The 18,888-nt window shown below is 47.5% G+C and overlaps 7 protein-coding genes across 7 annotated transcripts; 4 read left to right on the plus strand and 3 right to left on the minus strand.

Annotated features, from left to right (window-relative positions):
* Positions 1-393: 393 nt before the first annotated feature.
* On the minus strand, positions 394-1,958 carry ANOM_010736 (NAD(P)/FAD-dependent oxidoreductase; the record flags this gene model as incomplete). The annotated part of the gene is made up of 2 exons (XM_015555992.1): positions 394-1,299; positions 1,368-1,958. 2 exons carry the CDS (start codon positions 1,956-1,958, stop codon positions 394-396), a joined length of 1,497 nt encoding a protein of 498 aa, XP_015402977.1.
* Positions 1,959-2,489: 531 nt separating this feature from the next.
* On the plus strand, positions 2,490-3,875 carry ANOM_010737 (saccharopine dehydrogenase family protein; the record flags this gene model as incomplete). The annotated part of the gene is made up of 1 exon (XM_015555993.1): positions 2,490-3,875. One exon carries the CDS (start codon positions 2,490-2,492, stop codon positions 3,873-3,875), a length of 1,386 nt encoding a protein of 461 aa, XP_015402978.1.
* A 659-nt stretch (positions 3,876-4,534) lies between these two features.
* Positions 4,535-5,164, minus strand: ANOM_010738 (PaaI family thioesterase; the record flags this gene model as incomplete). The annotated part of the gene is made up of 1 exon (XM_015555994.1): positions 4,535-5,164. One exon carries the CDS (start codon positions 5,162-5,164, stop codon positions 4,535-4,537), a length of 630 nt encoding a protein of 209 aa, XP_015402979.1.
* Positions 5,165-6,108: 944 nt separating this feature from the next.
* On the plus strand, positions 6,109-8,629 carry ANOM_010739 (Zn(II)2Cys6 transcription factor domain-containing protein; the record flags this gene model as incomplete). Its single annotated transcript, XM_015555995.1, has 2 exons — positions 6,109-8,364; positions 8,420-8,629. 2 exons carry the CDS (start codon positions 6,109-6,111, stop codon positions 8,627-8,629), a joined length of 2,466 nt encoding a protein of 821 aa, XP_015402980.1.
* A 659-nt stretch (positions 8,630-9,288) lies between these two features.
* Positions 9,289-10,158, plus strand: ANOM_010740 (uncharacterized protein; the record flags this gene model as incomplete). Its single annotated transcript, XM_015555996.1, has 1 exon — positions 9,289-10,158. The coding sequence occupies one exon, from the start codon at positions 9,289-9,291 to the stop codon at positions 10,156-10,158; it is 870 nt and encodes a 289-aa protein (XP_015402982.1).
* A 3-nt stretch (positions 10,159-10,161) lies between these two features.
* ANOM_010741 (uncharacterized protein) lies at positions 10,162-10,602 on the minus strand (the record flags this gene model as incomplete). Its single annotated transcript, XM_015555997.1, has 1 exon — positions 10,162-10,602. One exon carries the CDS (start codon positions 10,600-10,602, stop codon positions 10,162-10,164), a length of 441 nt encoding a protein of 146 aa, XP_015402981.1.
* Positions 10,603-13,084: 2,482 nt separating this feature from the next.
* ANOM_010742 (uncharacterized protein) lies at positions 13,085-13,895 on the plus strand (the record flags this gene model as incomplete). The annotated part of the gene is made up of 2 exons (XM_015555998.1): positions 13,085-13,186; positions 13,242-13,895. 2 exons carry the CDS (start codon positions 13,085-13,087, stop codon positions 13,893-13,895), a joined length of 756 nt encoding a protein of 251 aa, XP_015402983.1.
* Positions 13,896-18,888: the final 4,993 nt, after the last annotated feature.

An 18,888-nucleotide genomic window follows, 5' to 3' on the forward strand; every position in this document is an offset into this window, starting at 1 on the left:
TTGTGACATACCATTCTGTGTATATCTTAGCAGGAGATGCAATGTGGTCTGAGATGTGTATCTCGGTCATTGGTTGATCAACCAAGGGCTTGGTGCATGTTTTGCCTTGTCGAAACTAGGAAATGCTGATTTAGATGGTCTAAGTGAATATACCTGCACAATACCGGGTTGTTATTCTTCGAAGATGCCAGCGGCCGTGCATCAAATTGCCCATACTGGTTTGGCTACATAACAAGTTACAAAAAAAGAAGAGGATTTCAAATACTCGGTGAAAGTGGAAGTGGTAGTTATATTCAAATTTTACTATTGATAGAACTAAAGCAGTACTCACGCCCGGTTCTCAATATAAGTCCGCCAGACTGGGACCTGCATGCCAGCATCTATCCTCTTGTATTACCTTGCAAAGAAGGACGCCAAAGCTGCCTCTGGCCCCATAAACGCCTCATCTCCCAGACGCTTCTCAGTACTCAAGTAGACATCCGGGAGCCACTCTGGCTTTGGCTCTCCCATCGCCATACGAGCAATAGCCTCGCCACATAACCAACACTGAGACATGCCGTATCCATTGAAGCCAGCCGCAACCCACTCCCCTCCTTCAACATTTCTACCGCTGACACTTGTCGGCACACTCCCCACAATCGGGACTTGATCAGCAGTCATGCTGAGGATTCCAGACCAGATCCTATGAAGGGCAGTGGCGGAGGTCAGGGTAGTATTTGTGATGGGGTTGGTCCAGCCTTCCTTGAAGAGCCTCTTAGGGAGCAAATCAGTAAGGTTTCTCGCCGAATCCGCGCTGATAACAGAGTCGTCTGAGGATATGAAATCATCCAGCCTCTGCAGGTCGCCTCCGACAAACAGATCACCGGTTTCTGCATTTTGCTGCATCCAGTACAGACCTTGCTCGACTAAGGTGGTACTGGCATCATATGATTGCTTTGAATGAAAGAGCCATGAGTTGGGGCGATTCCCCCACTGGGGCCCCGGCTTCTGCGTTGTCATGGAGAGTCGGCACGGGAAGATTGCTCCCCGGAGCTTGGGCAGAAGGTGGCCTGTAAAACCGCTGGTGCAGTGGAAGACCTTGGCGGCTCTTACGGTCCCCCTGGGAGTTGTCAATATGTAGGGGTATTCGTTGTCGGACCCATCGACGGTGATTGAGATTACCGGTGTCTGGGTCTCGATTGCGAATCGCTCTGGATAAAGTTGGAGAAGGCGCTCCAGAAGGTTTGTGACCAGTCTGTATGGCCAGAACACGCGAGAATGAACGACCAGAGCGCCGCTAGACTTCTTGAGATGATACTCCTGTTGAAAACAATCAGTATGCCGCCTGCAGCAAGTAGGTCCTAGTTATGCACCACAGAGCGCATTACCTTCTCTGCTGCCTCCTTGTTGATTATTGTATATTTTCCCTTGGCTTCAGGAATAGCCTCTTCATACATGCGAATAGATTCAGTCACGTCAGCGAACCCTTCCTCATCTTCGAAGCTAGCGACTGTCGTGACGTCTCTGATCTGGCTTGCCTTATCAAGATTCTCGGCCTTGGCCATATCCACGATGCTTTCCAGTGTGCGGTCGCAGAATAGGGCAATTTGTGTGGCCGCATCGGTTCCAAAAGCCTCGACATAGCGTTTGAAGAACGGCGGAGCATGGCTAAGCAGGAAGCCCCCATTGCGACTAGTTGCCCCGGTAGTCAGAGATCGGGCTTCAAACATAGTGACCGTCTTATGGCGTGCTAATCCATGTTCAAGGATTGCCTTAGCAACGCTGGTACCAGTGATACCGGAACCGATGATGGCAAAGTCAGTGCGCTGCGGCAAATCGTCGGACTGGATAGTCGCAATAGGATGAGCAGGTTCTTGCCATGCTGAAACAGTTGGAGCTGAGACTGGAATGCCGGGGTCCTGGATGATTTGACTGGCCAACTTCGCTAAGAGCTCGGGTGGAATTAGACTCGTTGCCATCTTGTGTGAAAGCTCGTTATAAGGCGCAAGTGATTTGTGTGATAATGTGCTGCAATGGATAGTTCATGATGAAATCAAGGCAAAGCGACATGCCTTGCTTTTATGCTGCTAGCTCATGAGTTTCCCATAGTTATTGTGGTAACTATTTGCCTCCGATTTCTTGGGAGTTGATGCTCGAGCATTTGCCCGACGGAACGAACCCTAACGCCCCATGCTCGGGAACCCGCGGGCCCCCCGGATCCGAATCTTGCCCCCGCCGATCGTTGATGATCCTCCAGATCTTGGGCATGCTGATAGCTCGGAGCCGCGGGTAGGTCTTCGAGGTCGTTTCCAATCAGGTACAAGCCCGCCCCTAGGGCATGACCAGGTGCAGAAGCCCCAATATAGATTTATGATCCCCGTAGGCTAAGTAGAAAGAAAAAGGTAAAGGCCGACCTCTACCATTTCACTACCAAGCCAATATAGCTGGTAATCCATTTTGCATTCTTCGAACGTAAAATATCCGCCAGATTAAACGCAACCTCTTACAACATGCAAACCAATACTACCGGCTCTAAGCCAGTCATCTTTATTGGTGCGGCGGACGCAATATGCAGAGAAGCCATCAGGCTTTTTGTGCAAGCAAGCGACGTTCCAGTTGTCCTCGCAGACGCTGATGAGGAAGAGCTGCGCACATTCGCTGCCAAACTACCTGGTAGGAATGTCACCATACGGAAGGTGAACCTCTTTGACCCGGATGAGCTACGAAGCACTATTGCCGGTGCTGCGCTCGTGATTCAAGGAGCACAGCCATACTACCGAACCTCAACACCCGTCATCACAGCTTGTATTGACGCAAAGGTACCCTATCTGGACTATTCCGACGATGTGAGCAGCACGCAAGCGTCACTCGATGCACATGAGCAGGCAAAGAGGGAGGGCGTCCCATGCTACATCAATTGCGGCTCATCCCCGGGCATGACCAACCTTATCGCGCTTGACATTGCCAAAGAACTTGATACTGTCGAGAGTCTGGATATTTGCTGGCTGGTCAGCGAAGAGGGCGGCCAATTGGGCAGAGAGGTCCTGGAGCACCTGATGCATATCACGGGTGGGCCTTGTTTAACCTGGGCCGACGGCAAACCTGCCGTGCATGAGAACTGGGTCGAGACAGTTTATGCCCCCATTATCGCTGGATCCAACGATCTTTTCCATGAAAGTGTCCACCCCGAGCCGGTTACCCTGCCGCGCCGACTCCCAGCCGTTCCTCGAATTCGCACTCTGGGCGCTCTCAGTCCCGCGCCATTCAACGGCCTTGCCCGAGGTCTGGGCGCCGCCGTCCACTCAGGAGCTCTTTCTATGGACGCAGCTGTCGACTTTCTCGAGGGTATGCAGAAAAAGACCTCCACCAGCTGGGGTGAGACAGTCGGTGCCATCACTGCTCAGTTCCGGGGCGGTGACATTACGCTAAATCAGCTATACCAGCTAGCTGCCCACGGCATTTCATCCCTCAAACCGTGGAACCTTGCCCTCTGGGGGATGATCAACCAGGTTCGCAAGGGACAATGCACATCAGGGGAGGTCCTGAGTTTCTTGGTCAATTCTGCACGGGGCAAGCAAGCGCCACGTCGTTCGGGGATCCTCGTTCGAGGCATTGGCACCCGAAATGGACACCCTGCTGTCACCACCAGACGCACACCCGTCGTCCGAAAAGACTCTTTCATGGGAGAGAGCATGGCCACTTCCATTGGTGCATCTTGTGCCGCTTTTGCCCTGATGGTGTTGGATTTGGGCGCCCAGCAGCGGCCCGGTGTCCAATGTCCTGAAGACTGGGCGGAGCTGGAGACGTTTATCAAGTCCATGGAGAGACTTGGATGCCTCGGGATCAGATTGTTGAGTCGGTTGAGGGGTAGCTTGGTAGCGACTGGGTTGTGGTAGGCTTCTGGAGAGGATTATGGTGTGAATTAGCAAAGCTAGTATCCCTTCGAGTTAGGAATGCAGACTGTTCTTTGTCTTTGAATTTTATGAAGTTGGTCATGTCCAATGTGCATAAACCGTGGTGCGTTTCACTTTTGGGTGTATGTTTCTTAAGTCATATTAAAACATGCCTGTATCCGTCCTAAGAGGAATAACAGTATTGTATAATCAAGTTCATAACATAGGTTTCTTGCTACATAGTATTTCCATTCTCTCGCCAAAACGTATATAACCTTAATTTCATTTATTGGGGATACATGATGTAGTAGATCGAGGGCTTCTTGTATATCATGAATGCCTTTGCGCTGAGGTGTCAAGCTGGACGTTGTTCAAGAGGCGATTGATATAGAATTAAAGAGAGACAGATACTTCCAAAGCCCTGGGAATCAGAACTAGCACCGTTTGGAATTCTTTTACAATGGTGTTTTGACCGCTAAACACATGTATCATTACATGGTAAGGCTGGTTATACGCCAATATGCTAAACAACAATGCCTGATGTTGATAGAATTATATAGGTAGGAAGCGGGCTTATTGTTTCCCAAATAGAAGCTCAACACAAACACGAATATACTTCCTTGCTCAGAGTCCACAAGTCTCAACTGAGTTGCGCCCAGGAACTATAATCCAGCATCAACTCTCGAGCTGATATACAACGTCTTAGCCTCTACCTTTACCGAGCCATCTTGATCAAGAACCTGTGCTTCCAAGAACCACTTCCTGCCCTGCCTCTTCGTGACCCATGTTTTGATCATAGCGACGCTCGGCGCCTGCACAGGAGAGCGATACGAAATCTCGAGGCCAGCGGTGTACAACCGCGTATGACCCTTTGACACCAACTCTGTGGACTCAGCACACAAGCCTAAAGCCTCGTCAAGCAGGGCAGCCAAGACTCCACCGTGGACTGTATCCTGGAATCCGCACAGATCGGGGCCGAGAGAAACGAAAACCACGAAATCTGGGGCTCCATCGTCACGTTGATCTGGAATCTGGTTTGGCTTTGAGTCTGGCACTCGAGCCAGAGACAGCAAGTGTGGGATTGTATCAGCGGTGTTTATCACTTTACTGAAGAACTTGTTGGAGGTGCCTTTTGCATCATATCGGGTGACGAATGGAACCGGCTCGTACAGTGGGCTGCTCAGATAGGGTGCAGCAAATGGGAGGGAAGCAAAATATTCAACATCCTGTGGGGGAATCTCCAAGTTCGGTTCGAAGAATGCATGTCGCTTGGAAGATGGACGGCCTGTCATGATTTTTGTCTGATTGTTGGGGTGTGCTGATGCCTCCAAAAGACAATGTGAGATACCAGATTTGGATGACCGTTGGTGGCAGCTCTGGTGCCACACAGTGTCAACGATCGGTCTCAAATAATGAGCCTCAGGGCAAGTGCTCAACTGCTCAGATCGTGAGGAGACTCGGTTTAACCTCGGTGCCCGCGGTTACCGAAACCGAGCCAGACCTGTAGTTCGCGTTGCAGTGCTATTCGCTATGCAGATGTCGGTGGAGTATGGGTCAATGCGGGATGGAAGCGGACCCGCGGTTCCTCGATTGATCGACATCAACATCATAGACTTAACCTTGGTTCTCATGGGGGCCATAATCAACCCGAAGATCATCAAGTCTGCGGATTTTCGGTGCCTCAGGACCGCCTTAGACTGTTCAACGATGCGTGTGAAATTCGTACGCACGTCGGAGGCGCAGAGGTTATAGAAGACCTACATTGCCCCCCAACTGGATATATTGATTATATCTAGCCTTTGACAAGATAGTACAACCAGTGATCAACGGTGCAGAAAGCGTCTCTTTCTCACATTATCTCGCCTCATGTTCCAGGAAATATCAAAAACACCACGCTCCCAAGGGGTCTGCGTTTGCCAGCGTCATTTGCAGATACGCCAGGATATTGTTGTTGGAACATGAAAGTCTTACTTTCGCCCTATTCCATATCATCAGTTCGTAGGGAATATCCACAAACTATATCATATCCCAAACTCAATGTATGGTGGAGTTTGGCCGGGACCCGCGGACCCCCCACGGATGATCTCCATTCCCCGGATTCTCTTGTCGCATATTAATGAGCCTCCGCATTCTCCTCCACTCATACATTCGAAGAGAATGAACGGTTCCCAGGATTTCTCACTACCGATGGTTCCATTATGTAGTTCGGCTTCCTCGGAATCGCAACAGCAAGAAAATGACATTCTCCCCACAAGACAATTACCTGCAATTCCCACAAATATCGCATGACTCAAACGATGACTGCAATTGGATTCCGATCAATGAGCTCCAGTTTTCACTGCCGTTTTGCCTGACTCCCCCTGATTCAGACCTGGGCCAGTCTGTGAGCTCCGTCATCCATGTAGGTGAAAAGGAGCAGCTACCACGATGGACAGAGACAGAGCCAGGCTGGTTAGACAGTCTGGAGGCTTCCTACCAAAACCAAAAGACATGTACTGACAGTACCACCCATCCATACTCACATTTTCAAACCGATGATCGAACCTCTGCGGCACCTACCGTTCATAACCATCAGGAGCCGTACCCAGTCTCCGCCACTACACAAAAACCGAGCACAGGGCGGCGGATACGTCGACAGAACCACTCGTGTGATCCATGTCGTCTGGCAAAACGGGGATGCGACCTTCCAAGGGGGGTGGCAATCTCTGGCAACAAACCCACAGTTGCTTGTACCATGTGCTCCCTCCGGAGTATGGAATGTACGGTAGCCTGGTTAGCTAGCCGGAAACCCCCCCGCCACATCCACAGGCGAGAAGAAACTCCCCCTAGATCTCCAGCGGGCAACAGAGCTCCTAATTCCCAATGGAGACCAACTGAGGATGTGTCCAGTGTGCAAGGTGTGACGTTGATACCCCGGCCTGAATGGGACCAAGCGAAGCAGCTGGAGGCACGAGAACAATGCGTGCAGCACTTGTATTTATATATCGATGTCGTTGATATACAGATTGCAACCTGCCTTTCGGAGAGATGCATGCCTCCTTGCTATTCTCTAGGGATAGACGCCCTAGTGCCGTTGAGCAATAGCGCCGATATATCTCCGTATCTAGAGAGCGCCCGATCGAGCATCAACAACTGCTGGGACATGAATCTGACATCTTGGAACTTAGAATCTGCGACACCCAATCTTTACCTCGCTGTATCACTACTGGACGCACTCTTTCAGCGCCCGGGGCTCTCGCAAAGCCCTAAATCTCGCAATATGCGAGATGACGCTATTGATGAAACATACAAATGGGTTGCTATTGCAATAGCCACCCAATTCACAGTGCACGAAAACAACCAGACAAGAACGGCCAAGTCACATTCGTGGGCCAGAGACATTGCTTTTGCAACATGGCAAAAGGCCAGAGAGATGCTCTTCAAGAACATTGGAGCAACTAGGTCTTTTCGCCTGGCACTCTCCCTCGTTCTCTTTGGCGGAGTTTTGCCACCAACAGGGCTGGAGCAGAGCGAAATGTGTGCGGAGGATATCACTTTCGCGCACCGCGAAGGGGCTCGGCGTCTGCGGGCACTCTGTTCTAATGCACGGGTGTATCTCCAGGAAAATCACAAGCAAGGAAGTCCTCGCCTCTCTGCAAATGCGGTAGGCACCGGCACTGGGAGGCGAAAGCCACACATAGTCCAAGCATTCTCGTTCGAAGTTCGACAATACATCCTAGAGGTGGTTGGTGCCATTGAGTGGTTCTTCTGGATGTCTCACTCTGTCACCGTCGCCATGTCTCGTGAGCGAATGGACCCAATGAGTCTCGAGCTTCGAGACACTAGTATTAACAAATTACCTTTGCGGGGCCCAGTACAGCCTGACAATTCGGACGAACTGAAGACGAGAAGGCATGAGCAAGAAATTAAGGATTCTATTCTTGCGCGTGCTCGACCTAAAAAGCACAATGTGACTACTTTGTGGTCCAAGAACGCATCGTGCGATGTTGTGGATCGCGCTGTCACTAATGCAGGCTCGCTTGCTGTGCTGCTGTGGCGATCACTAGCGCTGCTGACAGTCGCATCGCAAGATTTGCTGACGGGCGTGGGAGATGGGGAAAGCTTTCAGCGCCACTACACCGCGACAACTGTGCTCATCGACTCATGGAGAGTAGCCTTTGGCCCCATTACCTCTACAACCATTACGAGCTTACAAGCGTCCCGAGCGGATGTCCGACGCAGGGTTCTATTCTGTGCCACTGATGGCGACCTGGCGATTCTCCTATTCGATGAGCTTATCCGCGAACTGGAGATAAACCTCATGGAATCGTTGCCAGCTCAAGATAGCCTTCACACGGTTCTCCGATCGACGAGTGCGTATCGCCAAGAGGTGAGGTTTGCAAGTGCCATGAATATATCCTACCTAGCATCATTGAGTATTAGAGTGCCGGGTCCCGGACTCCAAGGGGGCCATAATCTGAAGGTGAATGTGCAGGATATAGCTGCGCATCCGGTGAGGGTGACCTTTCTCCAACTATAGTACCCCTGAAGCTAACCTGGCTGCACAGCAACCGGCCCTTGTTGTTAAGGCCTATACACTGGCTGCCAAAATACTTGCGGACGAAATCCAGCGTTTGATGGCTAAGATGGAGACAAGCAGTGTATACACGCTGACAAACGGCCTGAACCACTGCTTGCAAGGACTGCAGGCGCTGGAAAAGACGCTCGTGATGTTCCCGAACAGAGAAGGCGATGGCATGAAAGCTCCGCTAGAGTAGGACTTTTGCACGCATTTCTATTCCTAGAAGGGTTTCATGGGAGACATTATGACATCCGAGAGTCTGTTGAGGATACCAACACTCTATACTGTGTAAGCAAGCACGTAACAGACTGATCAGTAGTTATGACATGGTTGTAGAGTTGCAATCTGTGGAGTATGCTGAATCTGCAGCCCAGCGGTCGATTATATCAAATCAATATAAATACTGACTTCTCACTCTGTGTAGTTTCTAGTTGTGTTAGTTGAATAATCAAAATAGGAGTAAGTGAACAAAGGATTAGAAGCTGAGTGGTATAGTACTATATCAAAGAATACCCGGAAACCCAGGACCCCATGGATACATTGCACAAGCACTTGTTGATTCCTCGCACGTGGTACTCATCATGTTGGGCTGTGGCGGATAAATACTTCAACCGTGTTCCTTGCGCTAGTATGCGACAACTCCAACGGAGGATTACATATTGCCTTCCCTACCCACCTTTGGATTTTCCCTTTTTCCTCTTGGATATGTAGTTTTATAGACGCATGTCCCTCTATAGAAATTTGCGACCATGGTATGCACCTATAGTAACAAAGTTGCTCATGAGTGTTGCCTATAAAAAGTTCTTGGTCTAACTTGAATCACAGGAATCATTTGTCCAAGATTTGATCAAGATCATGACCGATGGATCGGATGTTGTGTTCACGGGCTCTCTTGGCGAACAAAACAGAACCATCGTCCCGATAGAGCAACTCAGATCTGCAATAGATCTTACCCCCGATCGCATAGGTGGCAACTGGATGTTACAAATATCAGAATCCACAGTTTTGAAGGTTGGCGAAGAAGTCAGTATGGATGAAGCAGAAGCATTACTCTTAATCGCCACAAAAACAAAGGTGCCGGTGCCGAAGGTTCACACTGCCTACACGATAGGCGAGATAGGATTCATCCTTATGAGCAAAATCGAGGGAAGTACCCTTGCATCTTGCTTGGAGGATATGCCCGGCGAAGAGCTCCAGAGGATTACGTACCAACTCAAATCCTATGTTTCTGAATGGCGTGAGTTGTCCAGTTCGTTCTTGGGCTCTGTAAATGGCGGGCCATGCCACGACATCATCTTCAGACACCCCTGGGATTATACATCTACGAAACAGTATGGACCTTTCTATTCCTTTGAGCAATACCAGCATGCTGTTGTGGAGGCACTCCGTTTATCAAGGCCTCCCGGAGTCTGGCATGAACAAGACGAAGCGCTCAAAGACAAAATCCTATCCTTTAGGAAAGGGTATTCTAGTAGTCTAGGACTTATGACCCATGGAGACTTACATCCAGGCAATATCATTATTAAGGACGGGCTAATTCAGGGAATAGTTGACTGGGGTGAAGCTGGGTACAGCCTTCCGGAGAGGGAGTTTTTCGCCGCTAAGCGTATTGCTTTGGATTCGCCCTGGGTCGAAATGATCGACTCTGCTATCCCTTGCTTACAGAAAGAATATGAGATTTTGAATGAAGTCGACCGGTCAATGATGCGGTATTCCCCTGTATAGTGTTTATCTCCCGTTCAAAGATATCCATGCATTGCCAATGTCATTCTTGACCTTCGATGATGGTAGGCCAATTCGCTTTCCCCAAGCTTCAGCCGTTCCTTCCGGGACCAGTCCACCCACCTCGAGGTCGATGAACCCATCTATCACCCAGTTCTGGCAGTTTTCATTCCCACCCTTCGGTGCCGGCACCTTCTTGAGCACGGACATCACTGTTAAGCGCTCTGTATTGTCGAGGACTCTTATTTTGCATAGACCCCACGCACTTTGGGATATCAGCCTATGTGGAGCCCGATGCTCGAATTGAAATATGTTGAGGTTTTCGTCGATCATCCTAGTATGCAGAAGCTCACCAGTCCGTTGAGTGGTTTGGTGGATGACGAATCCCCAGTGGGCAGGCTCGTCCGTACCCGGGCCAAAAATCCCCACAGAGAGTAGGTAGGCCATGTTGGTTTATAGATTATAGGGAATAGGACATGTTAAATCAGTGGAGTTCTTTATTCAAACTAGCCGCAACGATCATAAGCATAATAGACGGGGTTGCTTATCCAGACCGGGTAAACTCACAGCCAGTGTAGCTTTAATAATGTGGTGAACTCACTTTTCTATGATATCTGAACGGGGGGGCAAGACTCTATTTATACCCGCCATATTACTTGAGAAGCACATTTCATTGGCAAAGACTGCATTTCATGGATCCCCAATCATAACTCCTGGATAAGCGCGTTGCTCCGCCATGGCGCAATTGGTGATAGAGTTGCCGCTAGCCCTAATGTATATCCAAATGCGCGCGGTTAGAAGAGGCGATCTCTTTTTAATACATCAACCGGCGGTCAATACAAAGAAAAGACAACTGTCTTTGGACGAATGTTCTAGGATAGTAGTTGTTGGCAAAACCTGACCTAGACTCCTTGCTCAGGTCTAGCCCTTCCGCCGCTACACATGTTTTCCATCACATCCTGGACCACTCTTCATAACAAAAGTGACATCAAGCCCGCATAGTTATCACGCTTGTCACCAGGCGCAAGCTTAAAGCTTTGCAGGCATGAAGCCAGCTCTCTTGAAGATGATGATCATTAATTCAAGACCATACACTTCCGAACGCCATGCAATCTCTCAAAAAGACTTACCTTCGGTGGCAGCGCTCAAGGACTCTGAGTAATCATCATCGGATCATCGCGTACTCCCTTGATATACATGATCCATCAATCACAAAAGTTGGCCATGCACGCACGAACCTCTAAACTATATCTCTGAATGAAGTATTCTGTTCCAGGAATGCCAGAGTCCTCTCTAACGGCTTCCTGGTGTCGCTCATGAAAGCACAAAAAGCATTTCCGTCTAGTCCATGTTGATATTCCTGGAAGCATGAGGTTCTCTCAATAGCCGTGATAAAGACACACCCGTCTTCTTAACCTGACTGCAGGGGATATTTGGTAGGACAAAGACAAATTAAAGGCATATTCGAGAAGACTAGATTCCCGCTGGGATATGACGCCGTGCGTGGCAGCGTGGGTAGTGAGGACTAGGGCATGATGTGTTGATAACTTGGTGGCATACATCTATGGGCAGCTACTGTGTCTACCTTGCGACAATGCGATTGTATATTGGCTTGAAACTGGTAGTATATCTGATTTTTTTTTTTTTTGGCCGTCACGATCTGCCTTGGGCTTAACACGTGCACATTGGCAATGAAGACGATGGAGTACAACATCTATATTAGGCATCTGCCCTTACCGTTTGATGCTCCATCACAGTTGTCTGTGCAAGGAGAGCCATCATCTAATTTTATATCTGATGTATAATTACCATACCAGAGTACAAGCATCATTCCTTTATAGGCAGCATGTCCAATCCCACGACACTACTTTTCGGGGCAAGCACACCCCAGTGTAACTGCTATTCTTGACTGAGTGTACGCAGTGTTTGTAGCGTTGGTAGGGCTGTCAGTACTGCGTCGGCTTCTGAGACGATAATTATAACGCTCAGTAGAAGGGAATATGGGATTTATTGCCCTGCCTTCACTTTCGGACATCCAATACACTACTGAGCTATGGGCACACAAGTGGATACCGAAGGTTGCCCTGCAATTTCTTGGATATAAGTACGCATAGCCTGCTGTCTACTTACAGTACTGCATCATTCAGACGTACATATGGAATACACGGATTATGTATCTTATCATGCGTCTTTTTCGGTTACGGCCCAGACCTAGGACTTCAGAACGAAATTTCAGAATATGAATATTTGCGTTATTTTCTAACCAGCTATAGACAGTAAATCAAAACTACTGTAAGCCTATCGGCTCTAAGGTAAGTCCACAGAGAAATGAATACTCTCTGAGCTTCCTCCAACCAACCACAGAGAACATACCTAGCACATTGCCTTCATGTCTCAGCTCAATACACGATCAACAGGATGCAAGTCACCGGCCCGAGAGTAATTGGCATTTACTGCATGAGTCCATGCCCATCGGAAATTTACCGGAACTTCTCGTCCACTCCGTCTTCATGCCAAGGTCGCTTAGATGTCAAGCGTCCGAGAGTCTACTTTATCGATCACGGAGAAAATATGACTCTTGGCACGGACTAAACTTCATTGAGCTATGATCTTCAACATCGCCAGCCCTGAAGAGTGTTAATCTGGTATGCGCGCCATTCCGATAGAGTCCCGACTCCGCAACTTCCGGGGCAGCTTGTTTCCACTAAGGCAGATCGGACTGGGATTAAATGTCCGTCCCCTGTTTAGGAATGTTTCGAGTCAGGTGGGTATTGCCCAAAATGACGTCGATCGCATTTCGAGTCATGTATATATATTGGACAATTTGACCGGGATGAAGGAGGTTTGTTGAATACATCAAGCACATGAGAATCGCGAAAGGACAGGATACTACCTCTCTAGCTTTCTTCCCATTGAACAATTTATCAAAATGAAGGCCTTCGCCCCATTACTCTCCCTCGGCTTGGCTACCTCCGTGGCAGGTCATGGCTACATGTACATCCCATCTAGCCGAACCCGTCTCGGCAACGAGGTATTTGCTCCCTCTTCCTACTCCCACCTAGCTCAAACCTGACTAACGACTCCAGGCCGGTGTCGACTCTTGCCCTGAATGTGCAATCCTCGAACCTGTCTCCTCCTGGCCCGACCTCGACGCCGCACCAGTCGGCCGCAGCGGACCCTGTGGTTACAACGCCCGTGATAGTATCGACTACAACCAGCCAACCACTAACTGGGGCTCCGATGCTGTGCAAACCTACAGTGCCGGCGAAGAGATTGAAGTGCAATGGTGTGTCGACCACAACGGCGACCATGGCGGCATGTTCACCTACCGGATCTGTCAAGACCAGACTATTGTCGACAAGTTCCTCGACCCGGATTACCTCCCCACTGACGACGAGAAGCAGGCTGCTGAGGATTGCTTTGACGCAGGTCTGCTGCCCTGCACGGATGTCAATGGCCAGGAGTGTGGATACAGTGCGGACTGCTCCGAGGGCGAGGCCTGCTGGCGTAACGATTGGTTTACGTGCAATGGCTTCGAGGCTTCTGACCGGCCTAAGTGCCAGGGAGTTGACAATGCGGAGTTGAACTCTTGCTACACCAGTATTGCCGGTGGCTACACCGTGACCAAGAAGGTCAAGCTTCCGGAGTACACTTCCAACCACACCTTGATTTCGTTCAAGTGGAACTCGTTCCAGACCGGCCAGATTTACCTCTCTTGTGCCGATATTGCCATCCAGTGAGCGTATCGTTGCTCGTGAGCATGACATCTGTTCAGTAGTGTTTAACCTTGGTTGGCCACTTGTGTACCCTGTGTGTGGTGTGAATATAACGACATATGAACTAGCTGTGAATTTATACTGTATGTTCACTATTTTCAATGCAATTAGGGATTTAGACATTCATTATGTTCCTCATTCACTAGTTTCCCCTGCATCCTTCTCAATATAAATAGTTCATCTAAAGAGATTGATACCTTCTTCTCATCCTCAACGTACCAGCCGGTGTCGGTAAAAAAGGCGAAGAAATTAATCAAGGAGGCACCGTCAGACCTGACAGTAGGCCCCATACCCTCATATCTTCTACTTTGCACAGCACGCACTTCGTCAGAAATCTCACCCTCTGGGGCAAATATGAGAAACATACACACAGCATTGGCGAGAAATCGTATCTTGAGCAGCATGTCCATATAATCGCATCCAAGCAACTACTTAGCCGAGTGGAGCAACTCCTGTTTAATATCCCGGTCAAACGCGAGCTATGTCTTGCAGAATCTTCGAGTTTGACCACGTACCGTCAGAGACCTGCAGGGTGAATGAGCATTACATACCCGAGCAATATATCCCAGGCAAAGCAGTAGATGCCGTCGTTCCTGTCAGTGAAACCATCATGCAACTCACGAGGAATTGACAGATGGCGAGAGCAATCCCAGTACTAAGGAGCCTTTACTATGCCGGTGCCTATTTCTACGACCAGCTACAAAGCTTGCAAACTAGTGATGAGATTGTCTCATATACAGACAATCCTGTCAATCTTGTCCTATTACAGCGTCCTCCCTGTTATAATCTCAACCAACGCTGACAATGAGTTTGGGCCGGGGATCTATGTCTCGGAGTGTCTTGTGAATAGTGGAAGAAACCACGGCCTGGCAGCCACAAAGCTATCTGATACATGGTGCATAGTATCCTTGCTATCTGCCCATGGTTTAGGTACCATGATCTCGACAATATCATCTTACTGCACAATGAGAGCCGTCCGCGGAATACCCCAGGTGATATTCTGAATTTCACTTGTGGGCCACATTACCTCAGCCTATATTACTTTTCACTCCAAATCATTATACATACAGAAGAAAAGCCAAGCGGAAGTTAAGACACAAAATATCAAATGACCAGGGAAAAGATGAGTTCGCAGTGGATACTAAGCCATATCGATGACGCAAAATCCATGACCGGTAATAAATAATTTCAATCTGGAATAAAACAGCAAATCTTTAGAAGAACGAAAATTATCAGCGGACCACATTCTGTCCCTAAGATGAATTTATGACTTAGTACTAAGCTCACCTTAAGACTAAGTTCACTGCCTCCAGTACAGCCAGCATGCCATCTAGGAGCCCGCTCAAGAAGTTGGAGGAGGTACTGAAGAAGATAAAGACTGCGCTAGAGCCCCAGAAAGGGCCACCACGGGGCACAAGTGTTAGAGAATTGGAGTATGAAGTTACTGGTTTACCGCTTAGGGGATGGCTACTCAAGGCTCAAGCAGTGAGGCGTGTTCTAAAAAAAATCAATTTCTTACAATCATGTATCTTAGTCTAAGTATAGAAAACCAATACTAGTATTAGAATAAAGCTTCAATACTCCTTTACTTGCAAATTCATATAGATAGCTGAAATTGTAGTTGCAAATTCTAGATTATCAGGATCCTACAAGTTTGTACAACTAAATCAATGTGACCACCGTGGCGCTTGCAACTAACGGTGGTTCTCATAGAGGGAGAAAAATGGAGAGAGGAGATGAAAAGATAGTTAAGTCACGACACTTACAAATCCAGGGTTGAATATGAACCAGAACATGATCCATGCATCTTGCAGAGTATACCACGTGATTTATTTGTTTTAGCTTTAAAAAGGCCATATCATCCGCATAAATTATCTCCAATTCCGACATTCTACCAGGAAACTTGTCCCACAGTCCGATCTATCTGGGTTCAACCTCACGCTCAATATGACTGAAGATTTCAGCTGGAGGGGTCTATTTTTCTCTGGCAACCCTCCCGGCTTCTTGAAAACAAAAATTAATAGGGAAACAGAATTTCTTCATTTTGATCCAGAAGATAAGAATTGGAAACTAGGGGGCCTGGTCGACACATCGAGACCAACAGCGAATCACAGTATACAGGTGTTCTGGCTTCGAAGCAAAGGACGCAGAAGATACATAGGCAGAGTTGTGAGTGAACTTGAAGTTGCAAGTTCTCTAGATACAAAGCAGGCCTTTGCATCTACCTGACAATTCTGGGAAGATAATGTACTGCACTACAGGGATGGAGTTTATAGTACAATGATGACTTCAGGATGCTACACTTTGTTAAATATATTTTCTGTCGCCTTTTCCAGGAAATATCACACTATTAATTAATACTACGATTAGAAATAGCTACTTTTATAAGTTCTACCAATATTCTATTATTTTCAATCTATAAGAATATCAGTATTTTGTCGAATAAAGAACGTGTCCACTCAAACTTAAGCTAGGACCATCATGTGGGTTGCCCTTAAACTAACAATTGCAAGGCCAATCAGTGAGATTCACTTCCACTCTCGGGCGGTGGATTCGCCCTGTGTGGAGAATGATCCGCCGATCCCTTTTCCGCTCCGGGAATGTGATCTAGGGACAAGAGCTTATAAAGAATAAAGGGTCGCAGCCTCAACTGCACTTGACATTTACCATCCGACGTATCCTGCAACCGTTGGAGCTCATTGCTTCCTCAATTGTGAAGGAATTTTCTGCCCGTTGATTGACTTATCTTCAAGCTTAATCAATCTGAGCCCATATGTTTCGCAGTGCTTCTCGGCCCTTGTTCTCGCTGTACAGCACTAGAAGCGCTTGCTCGGCGCGGCGTTTTCATCAGGTCACAACAGATTTCATCAACTATGATGCGAGAGGAGATCTGGTTGTTAGGAAGGTGCCCATTATTATCGGTAACCCGGGGGAAGCTTATGTCCTGATTGACCCTGGAGTTGGTAGTGCTCTCCGTGCTGCCAGCCCCTTTGCGTCAGCTTCTGCTTCTAGAGCTGAAGATAGATGTAACTTGCGTTTTTCCACGATTCACGACACTTTGGATTTGGTAACTCTCCAGTGTGCAAGATTTCTATACGGCCGGTGTTGACAACCCTGTATTTTAATTCTAGATTCATCAAGTTATCCCCGTCTATATGTTCCAACCCAAATCCCTCGCCAGACAGAGTCAAATACGAGCCCTGCAACTTTACTTTTGGATGGGAAAATGCATGAGATAGTTCTTGATGGAACTCCTGATGGTACAAGCTTGGTCTTCGGTCTTTTCATTTTGCGGATGCTGATCCATTATGTCTATATAGCAATTTTTGCTGAGAACGCAAGCGCTAGTGCACGGAACCTGGAACATGTACTTGAGCAGCTGAAGGATATGTGACGTCAACCTGTTTCCGCTGCAATGTCGAGGATACAATCACTATAATCATCGATTAGCAAAATACAATAGCCGTTCTTTTGATCTTGTAAGCCAAGATATCTCGAATAGTTTAACATATTAATCCGCTTTCACTCGACTGGGTTATACTAGGAAAAGTAGAAAATTATAATATCCTACCCAAGAAAGACAAATTGAGGGTAGACAAGCTCTATGAGAGTGCACTATGCCATAAATATTATGAAGTTCTTACTGCTAAGAAAAATTCTGAACACTATATTGCAATAAGCTATAATAATACCTAGAAGTCACCTTTTATTTAATCGATTCGATCAATAGGTGAAGCCTAGTCATCAAGAGAAGTCTTTGGACTTCGCTTATCATTGATAACTGTGGTAGACCATTGGCTGGAACTGTAATCTGTAGCTCATTGTTCTATTTTATTTTACAGAAAAAGAAAGGAAATCGTATAATAAGAAATAGATAAACGTGACTATGTTAAGCGACTAATAGAAGAATTTTAAGATGCGGGTATCCTGCCACTTGATAAAATGGTCGATCTTGAAGAGTATGAAGCTGTGTAGATAACAAACCATATGAAAAAGCAAATTTTCATGTCATTAGCGGAGAATAAGGGACAAAGAGAATGGATAGACAAGATCTGGCCATACCGGGATCGCCCTCAAGAGGCTTGATATCTCACCCAGCTATGATACATATTGTATGAACTTACCATGACATGATATGAGAGTATATATTTCATCTATCCAACTGAAGCATAACAATGAAAATATCTAGGCTGCCAGTATCAGGTGCAAATAAAGCATAAAGGGTATAGTATCTAGAGATATTCATCTTACAGAGCGATCAAGCTAGAAAACTGCTAACATATTTGACCAGTTCCCGAGTCGTGATCTGACGAGCGTCCAATATCCGTAGATCCATCTGCGTTGACGCAAGTTTTAGCCATTTCTCGGGGAGTCTTTTCTATGTAATTACCCGCACCGCTAAGTTTCAGAATGTGAGCAATAGCACAATGGACCTCAAGAAGCTTCCGGGCAGGAGGGTCAACATCAAGCTCAGGGCTGAGATTCAGCTCGCGGGTAACTGGAAATAATGCGTCGCGTAAAAATGGTCTCTGTTCAGTCGGGTCAATGATATATATGCGTTCATTTTTAGAATCTTTTTGTTCGAAGTATATCTCAAATTCTCCGAAAAGTCGATGATAATTGAGTGTTAGCGTCAATGCATTGTAAGGATTATCAATATCTGGGCCTGCGATGAGGGCACCAATGTCTGGGTCGAACATATTCAGAAAATGCAGTGCAGCCTTTTTCGAGGCGCTCTATAGGCTATTATTAGAAAGAAAACAATACCTTGGATAACGTATGGGTCACATACCAATTCTGACTCTTCTGAAGAGACCGCCGTGAGAGAATGGGGGATTATATGTGCCACTTCTAGATATTCGAACTGGTCACTTCTTTAGTTCTTCAAAAGAGCTCCGTCGTCATCTGTACCATTCTCATTCTTCTTGAGTCGCTCTTTCGCTTCAGCTCTATCGAA

Source organism: Aspergillus nomiae (assembly GCF_001204775.2).
Source record: "Aspergillus nomiae NRRL 13137 chromosome Unknown contig00382, whole genome shotgun sequence".
Classification (NCBI taxonomy): Eukaryota; Fungi; Ascomycota; class Eurotiomycetes; order Eurotiales; family Aspergillaceae; genus Aspergillus; species Aspergillus nomiae.